General features: G+C 41.6%; 1 protein-coding gene across 2 annotated transcripts in view; it reads left to right on the plus strand.

The window, feature by feature from the left end:
• phf21b (PHD finger protein 21B) overlaps positions 1-21,846 on the plus strand; it is a 50,719-nt gene that overhangs the window by 25,878 nt on the left and 2,995 nt on the right. For both annotated transcript variants that reach the window (XM_079551528.1, XM_079551527.1), the window contains 9 exons: positions 13,786-14,046; positions 18,930-19,019; positions 19,322-19,690; positions 19,802-19,933; positions 20,004-20,055; positions 20,135-20,211; positions 20,286-20,340; positions 20,725-20,747; positions 20,909-21,067. In XM_079551528.1, the coding sequence (XP_079407654.1) occupies positions 13,786-14,046; positions 18,930-19,019; positions 19,322-19,690; positions 19,802-19,933; positions 20,004-20,055; positions 20,135-20,211; positions 20,286-20,340; positions 20,725-20,747; positions 20,909-21,067 (1,218 nt within the window). The remainder of the gene's footprint in view (positions 1-13,785; positions 14,047-18,929; positions 19,020-19,321; positions 19,691-19,801; positions 19,934-20,003; positions 20,056-20,134; positions 20,212-20,285; positions 20,341-20,724; positions 20,748-20,908; positions 21,068-21,846) is intronic.

Genomic DNA, 21,846 nt, shown 5'->3' on the forward strand with positions numbered 1-21,846 from the left:
TGCGTGGCCCGGGACTCTAAATGGAGTGATTAGCGTGGCGGCTAACCATTACACATCTTATAAATGCCATGAAATGGCATTTACTCGCCATACTTTAATGTAGGGCCTGGCCTCTCCATGCATTTGTATATAGGGATATTATGCTCAATTCAAGCAGGTGCAGGAAGCCGTTGGCTAACAGAAGTGCACATTTGAAGCAGCAGGCTCAGATAGCCAACTAGGTTTCTGTGATTTCTATAGCTATACCACTGTTCACTGTCCATGTTTTGCCATTTTAATGTAAACTAGTGTAATTTGTTGTAAAGCAGTCTAAAACCAGTTTTACAAAATACATAATGTTTTGTTTTGACATTTCAATTGCTCTTGAGACCCAGGCATACATGTTTGTCTATATTTATTTCTTGGTAACTAGTATTTAGGCTCTCGTTGCCCTTGTTGCTTCTCGTGAAGGGTATGACAACGCAGCTCAGCAGGAATCACCGCGTGTCGACGTCTCGCTGCAAATTACCAACAGCAATGAGCAAATTAAATATTGACTTCTGGTATTGACTTGTAGATCTAATTTGAAAGTGATTGCGGATGAGCTGTAATGGTGCAGAAGGGGAGGGAGGGTCTTAATGGGGTGCTGCTGGTCACTTGTTAGGACGGCTGTAATTGGTTGAATGAAGTGAATAATGGAGATGCAAAGATAAACAACACATTGAGAAAAAAAAGACTGCTTCATGATTTCTCTAATGATGCAGGACTTTACACAATTAGTAAAGTATTTGGAAGATATGACAATGCAAATAGAAAACTGGGATTTATAGTCATCTATTTGTCAATCTGTTGGATGGGGGAACATGATAAAAGGAAATGCAATTTAATTTCTCACTTCATTCCTCGTCAGACACAGTTTTGAGTTTGTGTGGGCTCTCAGTTGTCCAGTAATGTTTCATTGTGGTAGAGATTTTTTAAATATCGTCAAAGTCTAACCAGTCTTTTATGTCAACCCACGTTTTTTTAAACAAATGCCTTGGCACCATTGAAAAACTGGAACATTATCTTGAATAGGCTGGATGTCGGAACGAGGGACAAAGACCTAAATGGCTGTGCAGTCCAGCCGACATAGGGACAGGTGGTCACCCTTATCTGGGACAGGAAAATAAATAAAATAAATTGCTCGTATGATGGAAAGCCCCAAGAGGCTATTTGAATCCCCACGCTGTGTCTGAATTTGCCCCATCGTCCTTCCAAAGCCCCTGCCGAGATACACAACCTCCCATTGCCGCCACTGATGAAACCTCCTCAGAGAGCGACATGTGGAGCCACAGAAATGGAACATCTTTCATTGAGATCCGGTGTGTCAATATTTGCCCGTTGGTCCAAGCCAAATACACAGATATCGAAAGCCGTCACACTATGCGAGCCAGGGAGGAGGAATGTGCTCGAGAGAGAGAGAAGCTGAGGTGTGGATGGAAGAGCCACACCTCCTTCGTGAGCTGACAGCAATGTTTGGAAATGTGTTTATGTTTTATGTTTGACTTTGTGCTCCCGGCATATCAGAGTGAGTTTGCTTATCTGTGCAGTGAGACACATTTACAGTCACTGTGCACAACCTTTAACAGCCCGGCATCTTCTTCGACTCTTCTCTTAACTGTACTGAGTCCATGTTGTGATGAGCTGCTGCTCCTCTATAGAGTTTGGGAATGTGTCATATCGCTAAGCATCATGGGATTGGCAGCAATTATGAACTAATGGAGACTTTAAAAGTTAAAATACTGCAGTTATTGTTCACATAAAACACTTGGGACACCATAATGAGTTAGGTTTATTTACCAGCAGTAACTTAGGAGTTGTTCCACGGCTTTTTTTTCCAATTTTTATACTGTCTTTAGCTAATGTTAGTCTGTGGAAAATGTATGCTAACTGCTGCAAACATGGTGGATCTCCATGGTAACTGTGGATTTTCTCTATTGGGGCCAGTCCAGACGGCGTCACCTGACTTTCCTGATTGTTTCAGTTTCATTGTTTTAACCGTCACTAATCTCTCAGTCGACTAGTCGTATGATGACACACAGCCGTTTAAAAAAAACAAACTTGTATTAAAGTTCACTGACATTAACAGTAAAGCGCAGAATAGAAAACTTGCAGGCCACAAGCATCAGCACACAACTGCATATAGAGAAAGAGAGGGAGACAGAGATTAACACATGACTGGTCGACTCATCTAAAATTATGTCGACTCGCACCACAGACGTCGTTTTCCATTAATCCCCTAATCCATTGTGGTCTCTATTTTAATCTTTTAAAAAAATGCTATTAAAGTACATATTTAAAGTAAAAAGAAACCCCTTTGTGGTGTGTACATCTGGGATAATACAAAGGAGACGGTAAAACACAGACAGACGTTATCTGTATCAGCATTACATCAATTTACCAAATGTCAACTTTAGAAAGTAGAATTTTTTTGTGATGTCAAATTTGGTATTGAGAATCTTTATTATTGTCACAATACATCTACTTTTGTCTTGGCATGGCAGCTGTTGTTTTTAGGCTTTGAAACTCCTTCACTCTTGGACATTACTTTTCACTCTGGAAAAGTAATGTTTTGCATTCTCAGAAATGAAAGCCCAAAGTACCTGCGTTCCTTCTTCTACGTATTAGCAACCATTGGTTTTGCAGTGTCCAGAAGTGCAGTATATTAAGAAGCTTAAATGGAGCTCAACAATCCAGGCTCGGCCCTGATGCCGGAATGTAATCCCATTAAAAATCTCCACAGACTTCATGAAAAATAAAAAATAAAAGGAATTAAAAGAACAAAGAACAGCGATGTGGAAACTCATGCACACAAAACACAAAGCATTTTGCCTTATTTACAAGTATGTGGTAGTTTATTTCTCGACTGTTGAGCTCTATATCAAACCTTTATTTTGGTGCTCTTGAAATGCATTTAGTTTCTTCCAACATTTTTAAAAGTTTGCTGAAACTCAAACAACTGGTCCCTTTGTGACAGAAGTAAATATTATCACCTGGCACATTACTATTTTTTTTTTTTTACAAATCACTCCAAAGCCCCCATTTAATACCCACTGCGCGCTCGTCTTTGTCTCAGGGATGGTGACTATTATTAATTGAGTGTCATTTCCATGGCAACGTCAGCCCCCAGCCCCCTATTACATCATTAAACCCCTGTGTGCTGCACTGGCTCCTGCGCGCCTTCCTGTCAATGTGCAGAGATGTACCTCCTCGCTGCCCCGGGCCTCTCTCGCCCATGGAGGCGGGGGTGGGGTACAGAAAACCTTCTTTTGTCCCTTCGTCAGTCCCAGTGGGCGACAGGAAGTACTCTGACTATTATTACCTTGCGTCCTGCAGTGACAGTTTTAGTTATGGCATTTGTAAAAGTAATGGCATATCTTTCACTGGGGCTTTGGTAATATACATATACATATATAAGGAGTTGTTTTTGTAATAAAGTTATTCATTCATGTTGGTTTGTGTCACAATCCAGCCTATGTTCAACAAAGACTGACTAACCCCTATAAACCTGCAAGGTTTTTTTCTGTGATTGGAAATGGATTGAAATTAAGCTGACAAACACCGTGCATCTAATTATTGCATACGTATCAATTTCATGATCTTGCAGGCTTGGTTTTTGTGGCATTTCTGGGAAAGTGACCCTGAAAAGTGACCCTGCAAGTTGTGAAATGTGCCTGCAGACACGTCCCCTTGAAGAACTGGGATTCTACAAATGTGTTCGGAAAGTAAGGATGGAGTTTCGACCACATGAACATTTTAATTCTTTCAGTGTTTGTGATGAAAGAAAAAAAATCATGAGGCGAATGTGTACCATGGCAGGCCTGTCGCGATAACAAATTTGAAGTTCGATATATTGAGGCAGGAAAGTATCGCGATAAACGATAGCAGTGACTCTGACGATACTCCATGCTGTCAACTCTGACAGTAAACCTTTATTCTAAAAGCTGCAATAAACATGACATATATTGAAACTCAATTTGCTTCAGTGAAAAATCTAAGTTTTACAATGAAAAAATGGGGAAATGCTAATAAATGAACAGACAAAAATGTATTGTTTATCTGTTTTTATTGTATAAGTTGGTAGAGTATTTATCGTGACAGCCCTAGCTCACACTGTCCCAGCCAGCTCCTTTTTAACAGGGTCCATAAGATAAGATTAGATAAATCTTATAACAGCTACCAAAGTGTCAAAGTGTGCCAATGCCATATATTAATTACGCAGTTCTTGAGTAAGTTTTGAGAGCAGACCCAAATCTTTTCCCCAGGAAAGTTTGGAACATTTTCTGTTTGACTGTAGTTCCACTGGTCCAAAGAGGATGCACTGCTCCGTCAGATAATCCTCACACTTTGATGATTGTTGTTAGATTGGTGTGCGCTCGAGTGTGCGTCGCTGTACTGTGTGTGTTAGCTGCTCTTTGTGGCTGCATCTGTCTGCTTCCATTGTCTGCAGGGGTCCATCTGCTGGCCTCCCCCCCCCTCTGTAGCTGCCACCCCCTTCGCCCTGGACCTTCCCTTTCGCCCAATCAGGCACTGTTTGGAGCTGTGTGTGAAAGCCAGCTGTCTCTTACTTTTGAGTCCTGATCCACGGACCACAGTTTTGGAGTTATTTTGTTCACTTTGGGCAAAAACCTTTACATTTCAGTCACACTGCAGGCTGTAAGTTTCATTTGATTTCTATAACTAACACTTAAAACAAAAAACATGCTTACAATGTAGCACTAACAAGTTAAACTATCATTGTTCATAGTTTGGCCTATGATTCTTCAAGAACAATGGGATAGAGATGCTTATTGTTTTAAGTAATTATACTGCTTGTATTGGATGTATTGGAAGGGGGTGAAAAGCAGGGAGTGACATTAAACAAATGGCTAGAGCCGGGACTCGAACTCACTACCCTGAGGACAGTACAATAGTGGTATGCCGTTTGTGCAGCAGCTTTAATCACTAGACTCAGCTGCACGTTTTCCAACTCCATGAGGAACACTGGCAACTGTGGCCGCTGTTATAGAAACAAATCAACTTCCCTGATATATTTGTTTGGATACGAGTCACAGATTATGTGTGCAACACGGGTGAACATTTGAAATGGACCACCGTTGCTTTGACAAGTCCAGCAAACAGCTATTTTCTGCGGCAACCAAATCCCCTCTGGCTGTAGTATTTCTCCTAGTGACATTTGGGCGGGTGACTCCTCATTGCGCTCTCACTTGTTACTTTGCTGGAAAGCCCCAAAAAAAGATAAAACCAACCGAATCATATCATTTAGCTCAACAGATGTCCTTAATCCCAGCTAATCCAGCATGTTAAGCGCTTGTTTTCTTAGGCACTGAAGTCCCCCACTTGCCAGCTAGATGCTGCCGGACCCCTCTGGTCCTCACTGTGCCAAGTCCTGAATTGATTAATATTGTCTGCGAGGTCTGTGTGTCCTTATTAAGCAAGGCTGTAGACACAAGACCAGTGTTCAAAGTTTCGTGAACAAAGTGAGTGATTTGGGCATTTATCTTGCCTTGTGATTGTGATTTGTTTGACATCAATAGTGCATCTGTAAAGCTCCTAAATGTAACATGAGTCAAATCAAAGCCTGTGTGTGAACCCTCCTGCTGGCTGCATCCTCTCTGGGGCATGTCTTTTAGTTTTACCGAGGCTGATGGGAAAGTGACAGGACGAGACTATAGAGGCTTGATAATGAAACCTGTGCGCACATTTAAAAGTAATATAGCTGCTGCACAGACTGGCTTTTTATTACCAAGGCTAGATGTGTGCGTTTAACAAACCCCCTGGAGGATTCCCACATGAGCCGCTCTTCTTCTACTCTTTTATTAGAGTTTTCATTTACATAGTGGTTATCCTGCCGAGTGGGCCGATGTCAGTCTCTATAGCAACATGTCTAGAATCCACCGCTGCTTTGAGATGCACAAACTTGCGAACCACTCTTTGACTCAGGACCGATCGCTTCAGGAAGCCTAAATGGATAGATGAGGCGCTGTACGTTTTCCGCCATAGTGAAAGTTTTCATAGTAATTAACCGGACTGGGTTGTTTTAGTTGAGGACATTTTGTCTCTCATCTTCACGCACGTCCATTGAGTCTCTGTCAATTGATTTACCTTACAAGTGCCCAGAGCTGGGCTGAAATAGCCTGGCATCCAGACTAATCTCCGATGTTTATTAATTAATAAACAGGAGACTAGTCTGGCGACCCTGTCGTAGAAAAGCTACTGCTTGAGGCGGGACTAATGTGGGACAACCGAAGCGCATAGCAGCCAATGAGAACATAGCGGATGTGACGACAGAAACAGAGACAAGAAAGTTGTATCATTCGGACATTAACAATGGCGCTCCTGCCACACGGAGTTCAGTAAATGACTTCTGTCGTTTATGTCAGAAAAACTTAAGAATACAAGCATACCGGAGCATTACGTGAAGTGGTTGCTTGTGTTGAAAAACTACAAAACAAAGGCGCAACAACGTGACGCCCGTTCATGGAGCTGCTCTGATTGGTCGGTAGGCTCCATATCGCTGCGTCACTTCCTTTGAAAGCGCGCAATGGAGTGTTGCCAGACCCTCTTCTGTAATGAAGCGGAGTCTGGTTGGCGAGACTAGGGATGAAAGCAAAGGCTGCTGTTCTCATCTCAGATTTCTAGTACTTCTGCACTTTAAAGTGATTCGCCTGTAAGTTTGCAAAGGGAGGAAAGTGAAATGTGAAAGGAAACAATCAAATTCCTCCCTTCTTCAACCAGAAAGTCCGTCTTCAGGTCAGCACACACTACTCGATTGTTTTGCCTGATTTTGATCGCGTCGAGTCTTCTAGAGTCGTAGGCAGAGTTGTGTCTCGTATTGTGGGGGCTTCATGACTGGACTGGCGTTCGAATCATGTAATATGTGCAGCAGAAAGACGTACTATTCAGCTACAGATTTTTTATTTTTTAATAAATTTGCAAAACATTCTCAAAACGTTTTTTTCCACTTTGTCATTATGGGATATTGTGTTTAGATTGATGAGGAGGAAAAAAAAACAAAGAATCAGTATTGGAATGAGGCTGTTACATAACGAAATGTGGGGAAAGTGTAGGGGTGTCAATACACACTAACGGAATCACGAAGAAGAAGCTAACAGGCTAAAAGACAAAGCTAACTGCAGGCTAGCGCCACTTAAAAAGTATTTACAGCCAAGTTTGAATGAAAAAAAGTATCTCCATTGCGTAATTGGATGTACAATATCCCTCTCTCCCTTTGTCTTTTCTATCAGCGTAGTATTTACTGTCACGGACAATTAATGAGAAAAAAACGCAACACGCTACGACACCTGCAGTGGCGCTTATGGCCTCTAGGGGCATGAGTTACTTAGTTACTTTAAACTAGAGCTAGTCATAACGATATTTTTGGTGGTATGACCCTGCAGAGGTAAGTCAACCCCCTCCATCAAGCACAGTCTCAAGTGCAGGTGGAATCAGGAGAGCGGCATTTCCAGATGTTGAATCTTGGTCAGGATCTTCTTGCTGGAAATTTTGCAGTACCTTGAAGAACTGGCAAACTCTACACAGAAAAGTCTCACTCGACCCGGCTCACTGAAGCAGTCATGAAGATAAGCTTTGATGGTTTGATGCTATGCATAGCTGTGAGGCTTAAAAGTACGATATCCCAGCTGCACCTGACTCCTCTCGTTCCCAAATCAGGAAAGTCAGAGAAATATAATGTGCTGATTTAATCTCTTACTTCCATGTTCGCAGTCAACACAGTTTTGTATATTTGAATGGTGACGACAAAAAAATTAAGAATGAAAAATACTGTTCCCTAGATTACATATTTTTTAAATTACTTAACATTTCTGTAAGACATTTTTAGCACACTCTGCCATTAATTTTAGTGAGAGTTGGCATTTGAGCGCTTCTATAAATCAAAGCGAAATAATTTAACAAATCAAAAACCCGAAAACATACGCAAAAGGTCAATCCTCCGGCTAGTGATTCTGACCATTAGCCTGACTCAACATCTAGATTTTGAGGAAATCAAATGCAGAGAACACATTTTGTTTTATAATATAAAACAAAATGTTTTATGTTAGATTTATCATATACATATTATGTATATGATAAATCTACTGATCTTGATTCATCTATTTTTATGCATACCCTTATAGTTTTTTATAGTTTACTATAATCTCAACCACAAACTTCATGTTTCATATTGCATGTTTGCACCGAAGAAAATTTCTTGGTTTGTGAATGTGGCAATGGAATCTATTCTGATTCTGGAAAAGCACCTTAACCTTAACATCACCTGTATTTATCAGTCACTTGAGAAAAGCCTAAAACATTACATGTCACTATAATAGAGTCAGAAGCTTAGGGCGCTCATTTCTATTCTGACTCATACTTTGTCAACGATCTTCTTCAGTCTTCTGATTTGTTTATTTACTGGAATTAAATGCTCAGAGCAGATTTTGAAGCTGATGCTGTGAGTTCTTTGTTATTCCCCTCTCTCCACAAACAGAAAAACAGCCATTTGTACCAACTCTCCTTCGATTGTTTTTTACAAAGCGCTATGTCCATCTCAGTCACTGAAGCATCCACTTTCTGCCACACAGCGTCTGCCTAATCATTTTCAGTTCCTTGAAGCTCGGCACAGAATAACTGAACGAAAATCAAATAGTGCAAATACACTAATGCTGTGTCAGACTGGATACCCTTCAGCTTCAGGAAGGTGGATTTACCTGGCCATGTTTAATAAGTACTGCACCCGTCGAAAGTCTGGAAACGCTCTTTTTATGTATTGGTTTTTCATATTATTTCAAGACCATTTACATTGTAGATTATCACTGAAGGCATTCATTTATATGAAATTACCTTTAAGCAAAACAAGTTTAAATAGATTATTTTGCTTTGATTACTGCTTTGTTCACTTTTGACATTTCTCAGTGAGCTTCTCGATGTCGTCACCAGAAACTATTTTCACTTCATACACTGTTAAACCATTTCAGGTGACGACCTCATGAAGGGTATAGAGAAAATGCCAACAACAAAGGTTGGCAATTTCGAGGAAATTAAAATATCAAACATGTGTATTATATAATAATATAATACACAAGATGTATTATATCTAGTGTGTATGGTGCTGATGTTTTATTTTTCATAATTATGTAAATGTTTACATGACAAACCTTGATTGTGTTACGTTTAGACCTGACTGACAAACCTGCTCTTCTTTACTGTTGTTTAAACATGGTCCATGGACTTTATGAACAGTATAAAAGGTGTAAAGCTGGATGAATGTAGTGTTATCTCTTTTGGCTATGGCTCCACCTGCACATGTGAACCAGAGGGAGCCTGATCCCTGATGCCCCTCTGCCAACCTCTCAGTGTGTCCATGTTGATAAGCTTATCCCCTGCCAAAGGAGCACCACTGCTCACAAATACACCCCTGTGTCTACGCTGGAAATGTTTAGGATTAACAACATATTATGAAACTAGGTTTGATGGTAAATCAGTTTTCAACAATAGGTAAAGAGAAAGAAAGTGAGAGAGAAAGAAGAAAAACTAAGCAAAGATACATGCTAGTTCCAACACTTTGATTCAAGTGCAGACCATTGGGTGCATGCATAAAAGCTTTTATGGGCTGCTTTCTGAAGTAAAGGAGGTGAGAGATTCTTCCTTCGAGCAAAAAGGGACAAACTGAGCCGCCTGTCTGTGCACCTCAGAGGCTGAAGGGCGTGTTAGTAAATGGAGTGTAAACAAAGAGAACGTCTGGCAGCTGTGCTGATGGGAATCTGAACAGCTACTAATGTGCTTTTCAGCAGCCTCTTATCACAAAGATACATTATCAAACTGAAGCACATAATGAGTGTGCATAATCCTGTCCTCGCGCAGGACACCGTGGATTGACCTTAACCACGTCCAGAGAGTCTCCCAATTAAACCTCAAAGTCGAAGGACAGACCTCTTTTTCTTACCATGTAAACTCACTAAGCTGCGTTTCTGCATTTGTTTTTAAAAGATTTTGGAGTGTATGTTTTATAAGAGAGGACAGTGAAGGGGAAACCTGAGGGGTGTCTGCCGTACATGTGTAGCAGCTTACCAACCAGGCTATCTAACTTTTACTTACGTGTGGAGCAGATGGTTTGCTTTCTCTGACACATGAGCCAATGTCCTGCTGCTCTGTATCACTACACACAGTATCGGAACCATGTGGGGAAGTCTTTAAGGGTTATATTTTCCAAACATATCTACGTTTAGAGGCAAACATTGTTGTAGAGGTTTTCACATAATGTCGACTGAACTGGATTTATTGATTTGAGGAGCTTTTGTCTCTGTCTTCAGAAACTTCTAAGCACTCGTGTTGTCGAAATAGCTGGAAACCTTGTTAACAGTTTCAGTGACCAGAATAGACTTTGTCCTGAAGTCTGACCTGCACTTAACCTTGATTCCACTGTCCTTTGTGTCACATCCTTGCCAATGTACTTGCTTTGTCGACCAAGTTAAATTTGTTTTCGGTGACAATTTGTCTTGAGTAAATCATTCCTGGATGACTGAGAACCTACACAAACCCTTCATTGTGCTGAAAGGGTGATTGACCTTCTCCTAACATACTCACTAAGCAGCTTGTTAAATCACGTCTTTTAGCATCATCGCCATTTTGTCCCTTTTATTGCTCTCACTTTGAGGGTTTGCACATGAGGCAAAGTGCCTTTTGTCCTGTGTAAACAAGCAGCATGGATATCTTTGCCAGCGCTTGAGTTGTCAGGCTGATCAATTCATGAAATGCCACCTCTACATTGTCAGCGTGTGAGACAGCTCTCAGGAGCAGCCTCACTCAAGATGATTGCAGATAAAAGCCTCGCGCTTCACGGGGGATGTTTGTTTCAAGAACAAAAAAAACACACCTCTAAACTGGACATGTCTTACAATTAGAGACACTTACTCTCTGTGTTTGGTGTTTGTTTTAGCGCTTGTTGTGCATTATGTAAGGGCTCCATCAAGTCCGTTATGTGTTGGAGCCAGGTTGTGCCATTAGCTGCCAATGTGATCTCCAGTGTGCTGTAACTTTAACACCCTTGCTGATGGGGCCTCCTCAGTTGGAAACTCTCTGTGTGATGCAAGTGCAAAACATCTTGTTGAGAGAAGTCTCAGACAAAGCCCAACCCTGTGCATCTGCTCCTCTGGTGTGTGTGTGGCTTATAACAACTGTAATAACTGTGTAATACATTTTTGCATCTTAGATTTTTGTTTTCACATGACGTACCTGTGGTTATCACTTTTGGGTTAGATGCAAAGAAACAGGGTCTTGAGCAGCCTGCGTTATTCATGTGCCACATGTTTAATGCATGAGAAGAGCAGTGTCCCTTATCCATCTCCGACAATACAACATGTCTGAGCGACACCCGCTGACGTCTCTCTCATTCACTTTTCTGTGAGCTCTGCAGGAGAGGCTGCACGGTGCTCCTCTGCTGAGAAGACTTCAAATGCATGACCTTTGAGACTGAATGGACTGTGCTGGCCCCTGGGCAACGCTTTTCAGCCAGATGTGGAGAACATTGATCGCATTGATTATAACAGGGGTCCCCCAAGATCCCTGTGGATTGGAAGTAAATTATAACTGCAGTGAAATGGGCAGCAGGTCTGAAATAGGATTAAAATGAATCTCGTAATATGTATTGAAACATATATCTAGCTATTTAATGTACCCTTTTTATTCACCTCTGAATAATGCAACATTTGTGGAGTTTGCACAGCTCAGTCAATTTGACAGTCTAGTCATCATAAGACCTTCCTAAAAGCCTCCATTATTGAGTCTTAACCAACAACAAAACCTTACAACATTAAAGGCGTTTTCACTTTACAGTTGCTGAACTTTGACTTAAGATTGCCTGTAGTAAAAAAAGAAAAAAGCCAAATAGTGAAATGGTATTGTTTAGGCTGGTTGTTTTTACTCAAAGCATCTTCACCGAAATGCAGTCTCTGTCTAATTATGGCCTCCACAAAAGCTTCCAAACTGTGAGCTGCGTTGCTTGGCCCTAAATCATAAAGTGCCTGCTGTTGGCGGAGCATAAGAAATCCCTCTTCTCTGTCATCCATCCCCACGCCCACAACGCCTGTGCAGAAACCATATGTGGAGATGAGCGGCACAGGGCAGTGGGGTCTGGTATAAAATATTTAGAGTGGCTCTTGTGTTCAGTTCTGCGGGGTGAAGCAGAGGGGAAGTGAAACATACTCATCTGTGCTTTGGAAGGCGTGTTTTTTCTTTTCCAGGCCTAAGAGGAGGAGGCAGGTGGGGGAGGGGAATGAGTAGTTTGTGTTGGTCTGTCGACTGCCAAGTCCGAGCTTTGAGCCCTTGAACTGAAAGTGATCCCCTGCCAGTCCCTCCTGTTCACATTTAAAACAGCCTAAAACCTCTGTCAACTTGAAGCAACTGTGTTTTCCTGGTGAAATTAACTCTCAGTAGCGCTGAGTAACTGGGGCTTTTTGAAGATGTAAACATTGCACACTGGCAGACTGTTCTGCTCAATTAGTAGTTACGAACCCGTTATAGAGAGAGTTTACCTTTTTGGTATGGAAAATATATGATAACAGTTGAAAAGGCGATTATAGCATTAATACGCTAATGTTTACAAGTCAAAAGTTTTTTGCTGTAGGTGATATTCCCTCCGTAAACCACATCCCTGCTGTATAAGGTGTTTTAATGAATTTATACCACTGTAACAGCACAGTTGCACAGTAAATGAATAACAACTGTTTTACTGAGTTAAATTGATCAGTATTTGTAGTGTCCCTTTTTTTTATCATCCCCATTTGAAAATGTGCTGTTGAAGAAAGCAGTTTGAGCTGCATCTTCAGTCTGTGGTGCACAAAGCAGTACACTTGAAGCTCAGTCATTGGTGAGTTCTTTGAACTCTAGAAACAACTCTCCATCTCCAGTTTCCTGCAATATCCAGAGATAAGTCATACATGTTCTTAATCTTAACTGTTTGGTTGCAGTATCTTTACTGCTAGATACAATCACAAACTTTGTCTCTCTGTGTCTGATGAACCTCACGCTGCACAATGAGGCCAGATGGTTTACAGTTATTTTTCCAGTCCCTCGTCCTGTATCACTGTGTTACTTGATATATGCGCGTCTTTCGACTTGCTTAAAGGGATATTTCAAGATTTTTGACATAGGGCCTCATTCCTTAGTTATCCAGAATGTTGTTGATTTCTGGATTATTATTATTATTATTATTTTTTTTTAACTCATGCAGTTCTTTATTTGAAGAGTTTAGTGGCGCTAGCCTTGTTCTAGGCGAGTGCATGTCTATGGTAACTGGTAGCCTGCATTAAAAACCTCTTCAAAATCAGCTCCTTTGTGATTTCCACATGTAGTAATGCTGGCCACAGGTAAACAAACTACTGTAGATCCGGTAACCTAGCAGAAAAAATAAATGCAAAATGGTAATATTTAAACACAGTCAACACACAGTCAACACAGACATTCATATGGGTAGTCTGGTGTTATAAGTGATTTGCCTCAGGTGCACTGAGCTTGGGTCAGACTGCAGGCTACTAGTTACCATAGACATGTGCTAGCCTAGCATAAGCCTAGAACCACTAAACTGTTCAAATATAAGAACTGCATGAATTAAAACAAATCTATATATATATCTCTAGAAATCAACAACACTCTGGATAACTAGGAAATGAGGCCCTATGTCAACAATCCTGAAATATCCCTTTGGTCCCTATTATTGTGGTGCTGTCTTTTTAACTGTGCTGTCTCTCCCTGTTTGCCTTTTCACAGAAGCTGGCTGTCCGCACTTGTCCTGTCGGGACGACCAAACCACTGTCCCTCATCAAGACTCCGGGCCAAGGCATTGCCATTTCGGTGGTGCCCGCCAAAGCCCCTGTCTCTATGGTGACTGCACACATAAATGGACAAAAGGTGCCAAGCTCCGACCCTTTGCAAAACTCCCCCATCAACCTTAAAACCAGTAGCCGAGTGGTGTCTGCAAGTGTCCACCCGCTGAGCAGCAGGAGAGCCACAGAGCTGCCTCCATCACAGGTAACCCCCACTGTGGCAGAGCACTCTATTCCCCCCAAAGAAATCAACTCATTATGACAAAATACAGTATTTCCTCCGAGTTCGGCTGATTCAAGCATCGAGAACTATCTCTGGACCCTGAATCTAAATAAAAGTGGGCCTTAAGATGAGACTTTAATTGCTCCACTGTGGCAGAGCGTTTCAGAGTCTGTGATTGACTACAGAGAAGGTCCTGCGTCCCCCCTGGTTTTAAGTCTCATCTCAGGTACCACGAGCTGGAGCTGGCCCTCGGACCTTAGTGCGGGAGGATAGGATTAATACTTTTCAGGCTTAGATTTGATTTACTACATGCTTTAGTCCCAAGTTTTGGCCTGTTTAGTTAAGACCCGTTTAGTCTGTATTTAGTGTTAGTTTAGTCGTAGTGGTACTTGGAAGTCCAGATATTGTAGATGATTCTCGAGAGGTATATGGTGTAGAAAGTCTCAGAAACACTTGTCTTATTTCATTTCAACCTGAAAGACTCACAGAAACAAAGCGTTTTATTTGCTCATGTAACAGTACAATGTGAAGGACGTTCATGTCACCAAAATGATGCGAGCAGCTGTTTCTCCATTGAAGAGTTAACAGACATTCCTCACTGTTTGAAGAACATTTTGAGCTGATTCTGTTAGGATTCAGGCCATAGCTACTTCTTACTCTGTATTCAGCACAGCACTGGAGCGGCTCAGCCTGGCAGCTCACACTCCTGCAGTAATTGTGCCGCTCTCGGTGAGGTGGGCCAGGCTCTGAGCCTGAGACTTCAGTTTATGATAACACTGTCCATTAGCCCCACTGTCTGTCCATCACCTGTCTCCAAGGCTGGTATCTCAAAACCCCTGCTGATAATCCAAGTGAAGACAAGTTTAACACAGTATAAACACATTAGAATTATGATTTTTACTTAAGCATAGATCTGTTTTCTAAATGCCTTGGTGCTGGAGGTGAGTGGGTCACACAGAGGTGATGGTGCAGAGAGAGTTGCACCATGCTTCTTAAACCTCCATCCTCAATCATTTGATTGGGTCAATCAGAGAAGGAACAGCGATGCGACAGTGTGAGGAGCAGTTGGAGGGATGTCCCTCAAACCATCTGAACACTAATTTGACGGTGAATGATGAGATGTCATGGGACGCTGCACTGCAGGAGTGCTATTGAGCTCAGGAGGGCTTTCCATCTCTTTCCATAATCTCTTGCAACGTTTCATCTATTGATTCAGAATTTAGATTAAAAAAAAGCACAGCAAAGTAAATACATAACATTATTTTAATACATTTGAGGAAATAGTTAAATAAATTGGTTTGGAAAATAGATGTTTTGCTCAAACCAATAGTGTCCTGTCTTAGTGAGTTGTTATATTTTCAACAAGGCCTGACCAAGAACATGGTTAAAGGCATTTGGAGTGTGCTATTGTTGGGTATTGGAGTTTAAAAGTATTATTAAATCAGACCGTTCAAAGTGTGGGATTTCATTGCCGCCAGATGTCCAGGTTCAGAAGTCTGCTTTTCCTAGACAACGCTTTGACAAATGAAGTTAAAGCCAATTAATCATAACATTCATTAATGTGTTTCCTAAATCATTACATGCATTTGAATGCATTGATCCTGTCTTGCACAAAGTGTGGCCACCTAAGAGATATTAGGTAACATTCAACCTACACCAGTGGGACAACATTTACAAAGACAGAGCAAGTTTCCTACATATCCCACAGAAAAATGAGGATCAAATGAGATCATTGAGGAGCAGTGAAGGCCCAAAACAGCGCCCTCTGCTGCCTGCAAACAGGACCTCATGTCCTGACTGATGTTTGTGTATACTTCTTATATACATTAGTGAGAAATAATGATTCATGGCAACCTAATCTTAAAGATTAACAATTTAAAGTATTTGTATTTTCTGTACAGTATAGTCAAAGGCGGTTTTAGAAAGGAACACTTATGCTTTAGTCCCAATGTAGTACCATCTAAAAAGGCTCTAAAAATGTCTCCTGTGTCTGACCTACATTAAACTTGACTCCGCCATCCTTTGAGTCACATCTTTGCTGATACAAAAAGTTACATTTGTTTTCTTTGACTTGTGTGGCTCAGGTCAGTTTAAGGCCCCTCTCGATGACAAAGTGACAGACCAAGCCAGTGATTTATCTGCTGCTTTACAGACTTATGGGCCAGAGGATTGCAGAGGACTGCCAGTGTTCACTGCAGAGCTGTCATCTGTGTTCGCCACGCTTCATTCAGCTTCCACATAAGAAAATGATTTCAAAAACAAGAAATGTCTGTTCCAAGGTTGTGCTCAAAGAAAGGGGTGCAGCCCCCCTCACGAAGGTGCTTAGCTGTGGAGAAAAGAGGCAACAATTACGGAAATGAAAGCCTTGCACTGCAAGAATTTTCATCTCTGCAGTTGCCATAGGAACAGGCCTTGGCTGCCTCCTCCCCCTCCTCACGGTGCAGCCTGTTCTGCAGCACAACACAAAGCAAGGAAGGGATTTCACAGAACAAGAACAGGGGGAGGGTGTGGAGAAGATGGAAAGTTTATTTTTTTCTCCCTTTTCTTGGTATCAGAGACAGGAAGTGACGTGTGTGTACACATTTCTTTTTGGGTCACAGGTATAACCTCATCACCAAGCCTCTTTCACACATGCTAGCAATGTATGTAGAAAACACAAGTTTAAAGCATACTGCATTATGTTTTTAAGTTGAAAAAAAAATACTTTACATATTCATTTGAGGCGTTGTTAATTATCCACACTTTTTAATTTAACTGAAGTGTGACATACGTAGAAAGTTTCCCATCCATCCATCTTCTTCCACTTGTCCGTTTCCGGGTCGTGGGGGCAGCTGTTGGAGCTGCCCAAATCACATTGCACCAGCCCCTATGGCTCCTCCTGCAGGTGGTGGGTCCATGGGAGGTCTCTCATAAGCGGCTTCTGAATCGCTCTTTGTCTGACCCGTCACCTAGGACCTGTTTGCCATGGGAGACCCTACCAGGGGCACGAAGCCCCCGACAACAGAGCTCCCAGGATCATTCAGGTGCTCAAACCCCTCCACCACGTTCAGGAGGGGTAGAAAGTTTCCCAACCTGCTTAACTATTGCACTGTGTATTAAACAGTGGTTCGCAAACATTTCACACCAATGACCTCTTATAAAATACTGTAATTTCAAGTACAGGCCTAAATTAAGATCATATCAGAACTAAAGAGTCTACAGTGACTCTAAAAAAGACCTAAATTGGATACAATTATGTTTAATCTTGGTGTAAACTATGTTTTAACCTGAAAAACACTTAAAAACACAACTAAAGTATACAGTAAATTATTCCAAATTTACATGAATAAAGTCTAACACGGCAGAAGATCCTGAGAAACCCCTGAAAAAGCGTATGCACCATCAATGGTACACGCACCACAGTTTGAGAATAAGTGTCCATATACCATTCATTATACTGAGATCTTATTAGTTTGTTGCTTTACTTTCATCTTCATTTAAGGGACAATGTTCCCCTGTACATTGTCCCCACACATTAAGTTCTTAGAGGTGCACTGCACCAGATTATACCAAACCTTTACATTTTACATCTGCAGTCCCTGGTTACAAAAATGAATTAATTGTGCACATTTGATAAACAATAACAACACACAGTGCATCCGGAAAGTATTCACGCCCCTTCACTCCACATTTTGTTTTGTTACATCCTTATTCCAAAATAGATCAAATTCTTCTTTTTTTTTATGTTTAACATGTATTAAAAAAAAAAAGAACTGAAATATCACATGCACATAAGTATTCACACTCTTTGCTATGACGCTCAGGCGCATCTTGTTTCCACTGATTAAATGTATTGCACTTGATTTGGAAAGACACAAACCTCTGTATAAGATCCCACAGCTGACAGGGCATGTCAGAGCAGAAACTATGCCTGGAACTGTCTTTTGACTCTGAGACAGGTTTGTATGAAGGCACAGATCTGGGAAAGGTACAGACAGGTTTTTGCTGCATTGAAGGTCCCGAAGAGCACAGTGGCCTCGATTATTTATACATAGAAGAAGTTCAGAACCACCAGGACTCCTCCAGAGCTCGACACCCACCCAAACTGAGCAATCAGGGGAACGGGCCTTGGTCAGAGGTGACCAAGAGTCCAATGGTCACTGACAGAGCTCCAGCGTTATTCTGAGGAAATGGGAGAACCTACAGAAGGACAACCATCTCTCAATCAGGCCCTTATGGTAGAGTGGTCAGACAGAAGCCTTTCCTCAGTAAAAGGACTGCCCGCTTGGAGTTTGCCAAAAGGTACAACTCTCAGACCATGACAAGATTCTCTGGTCTGATGAGATAACGGAGTGGCTTCAGGATAAGTTTGTCAATGTCCTTGAGTGGCCCAGACAGAGCCCAGACTTAAACCTGATTGAACATCTCTGGAAAGACCTGAATCCGGATGTGCTGTAACAATGATCTAAACTTCCCCAGCATTAAGCCCCGCCCACTGTCACATCCATCAGAGTCAGAGTATCACAAGTTCAGTTCATCCTCTTCACAGCTCCATTAACAACATCCACATTTAAAAGCACTTCTCAGGACTCACATTAGTCTTGGCTGTAAATGTTATATTGTGTTACATGTTGAATGTACTGTCCTTTTTAAATAAACACAAATAATAAAAATAACGAATCATGCAATGTGGCCCTTGTTAGTCTTTCACAGCTTGTGACTAACAAGAAATACTATATTTTGTGGCAAATTTAGATTTATATGAGTGGGACCCTGTTTATTTCTATACAATTATATATATTTCTATACAATACAACAAATGCCATTATGAGTGGGTGTTGCATTCATTCTTGTAAATAACTTGCGTTGCTTCTGTTTGTGTACAGATGCTGGGGACTCTCACTGTTCCAATTAAGGTGCCTCAAGTCAGCTCTTTGCATCGGCTTTCAGGACAAGTCTCTGCAGTGTTACCTCAGGTAAATCTTTCAGAGGCTGTTTATGTCCTTTTTGTTAAGAATTGTTTTAGATACAAAGTACTAAAGCTTTTACATATGCACTGTGTTAATACAGATGTGTCATCCACTAGGTGGCAGCACATATAAAGGGACACTTTGCTTGTGTATTGTTATACGAAACATGACAAAGCAAATTATGTTAGATTTTTGACATATTATTCAATTGCACTACAATGCTGACATAATTGTCATCTTGCTCATTTTTGTGGCTGTTTATGTAGTTGTAATTTGTGTTAATCCTTCTCTGCCTGTTGCTCCCACAGGTCAGACCGAAGACCCAGATCCCAGACAGCCTTCCTCACAGTAGTCCCTGTCAGGAGCTGCAGCCGCTCAGCCTGCTGAGGGCAACAGCAGTGGTCAGTCCCAAGAGTCAGGGCCCCACGCTCCCCACCGCCAACAGCACACTGAGCCCAGTCCAGCAGCCAGAGAGGCAAGGGGGCGCCTCGCCCCCTCGGCCTAACATCCACGGCCTCACCAGGGCACTGGAGTCCAGTAGTACTGTTCAGCATGCTTCAGCAGGTCCCGGCGAGGCATATGCCATTATTGCTGCATCACCAGCTGCCACCAATGGAGTATCAGCGGTCAATGATTCTGTGAAAGTGCAACCACTGATTTTCAGCTCTGAAAACAAGGTATTCCCTGCAGTTAGTGTCAGCATATTGGTGTATTTGGAAACAAAATCACGTGAATTGTCATTTGTTAATATTTAACACAACACTGAACTGAGGGTTTTTTCTTACCAGGTCATCATAATCCAGTCACAGGTGCCCAATAGCTGTGAAGGGTCTCCAGGAGCCCATGTTGACAGCCCACAGGAAGGTCTCCCTTCCCCCCAGTGCCAGGTGCCCTCCTCTAAGAAAGATGAGGATCCTGAGGTAAGTTTTAACAGTGTTAATTTGATCAGTTATGGCTTTGGTGACATTTACACAGAATCTTGTGTTTCAGAAAATTGCCTTCATGGTAGCCCTTGGCCTTGTTACCCCAGATCACCTGGAAGGTAATTTTACTATATATCTATATTTTTATTTATAATATAACATGTCTGTGCCCATCATCACATTGATTTTGTTTTGCAGAAATCCAGTTAAAGAGGCAAGAGAGGAAGAGACGAAGCACAGCAAACCCTACGTACAGTGGCTTGCTTGAACCAGAGGTTAGAAAATCTCAACACACTATTGAAAACCAAACCACTGCTGTAATCTGACACTGAACTTATTGTACTTGCAGCGAAAACGCCTGGCTTCACATTACCTGAACAGCTCCCTCTACCTGACAGCACGAGGTAAAACACAGACATACCCCTTGTCCTTCTGTCTCTTACTTGTTTTAAGTTCACTTCACAGCACAGTAATAGCATGGCAATTATGGTAATCACATGAAACGGGGCACACAACAAATGTATTCCATGGTAATTCATCAGAACCTAGCATTTTCTTGGTAGTACTATTGAAACAGGGCTGCAGAATTCATTATTCCCGGTTCAGACTATTTTTCCATCTTATTACTATGTTTTTACTGTGCTGAAACGTGCACTGCATTGTCAAACTAAAACGCTCAGGACCAGTGCAAACTCTGATCCATTAATGCTTTGGGTGCACCTGCTGCATGGCCTCACTTTTTCACGACTGTGTGACTAACCTATGCTTTGCTTCCATCCGCACGCTAGACTCTGAGGACTTCTTCTGGAAGGTACGTGACATCACTGATCCCGCAGGACTGATGACACATCTAACTTTTTATGTCAGAATCAGTGTTTCCTATAAAGTAAAAAGAGACAATATCACTCTGACTGTGCATCAAATGTAAAACCTGATCTTATATTTGATGTGTTTTCTTCTTTTGTCTTGCAGGATGACTTGGAGCACGATGAACACTGTGCTGTCTGTAAAGAGGACGGTGAGATGCAGCCCTGTCATAACTGCCCTCGAGTCTTTCACCCAAACTGCCTCCATCCTCCGCTCAAAACGCCACCCAGAGGACCCTGGTACTGTCCCAAGTGCCAAAAGAAGGTATTGAAGGTTTTTTCTTTGAGGTTGTATGTATATGTAAGGATTAAACAACGAGGGGGGTTCTTGCCTCCACGTAGAGCATTGAAACTGTATAATGCACGGCTCTGAGTTGTTTAATCCACTTATACCATGGTCACACAAACTGAAACTGTTCATTGTTTGCTTTTTGAGTTATTTTATGTTTTAAGCTGTTTTACCTGAAACATTTCCAACTGAAATGTTTGTCGTTACTATGGAAACAGCTGCAGTGGAGTGACATAGAACATGATTTAACTGTTGAAGGACTAATGCATCAGTGAAGTGAACGATACTTTTGGTCACAGCCTTCAACATAACACTAGGTCACATGTTTTGAACTATATCTGGTCTGGAGAAGCTTTCACATAACGTTAGCATCGTATGAGCTAACAGTTGTAGCATTAGCCGTTTTGTTTACATACAACTTCAATCACCTGCAACGCTCTGAAGTTGTAACTGGTAACTTTCAAGTGGAAAAAATACTAGTTACCAGTTGCCTGGAACGCACCATAAGTATATGCATATGTATATACGTTTGTTAAGTGTGACGTCACGACTTCCACTTCCGGGTCCGAGCAAACTGGCAAATATGCGAGAGAAGAAACATAAAAAAAATCAATATTTCTGAAACTCAACAGAGAGTTACTGAACCTACTTATTTCTCAGACTCATAAGCCAAAAATGTCACACCTACTGCTAAAAAAATATTATTTACTAAAGTCGGTAATTCCGGGGTTAGCGTAGCTGCTGCACCATTAGCA

This window comes from Gobius niger (assembly GCF_951799975.1).
Source record: "Gobius niger genome assembly, chromosome: 2".
Classification (NCBI taxonomy): Eukaryota; Metazoa; Chordata; class Actinopteri; order Gobiiformes; family Gobiidae; genus Gobius; species Gobius niger.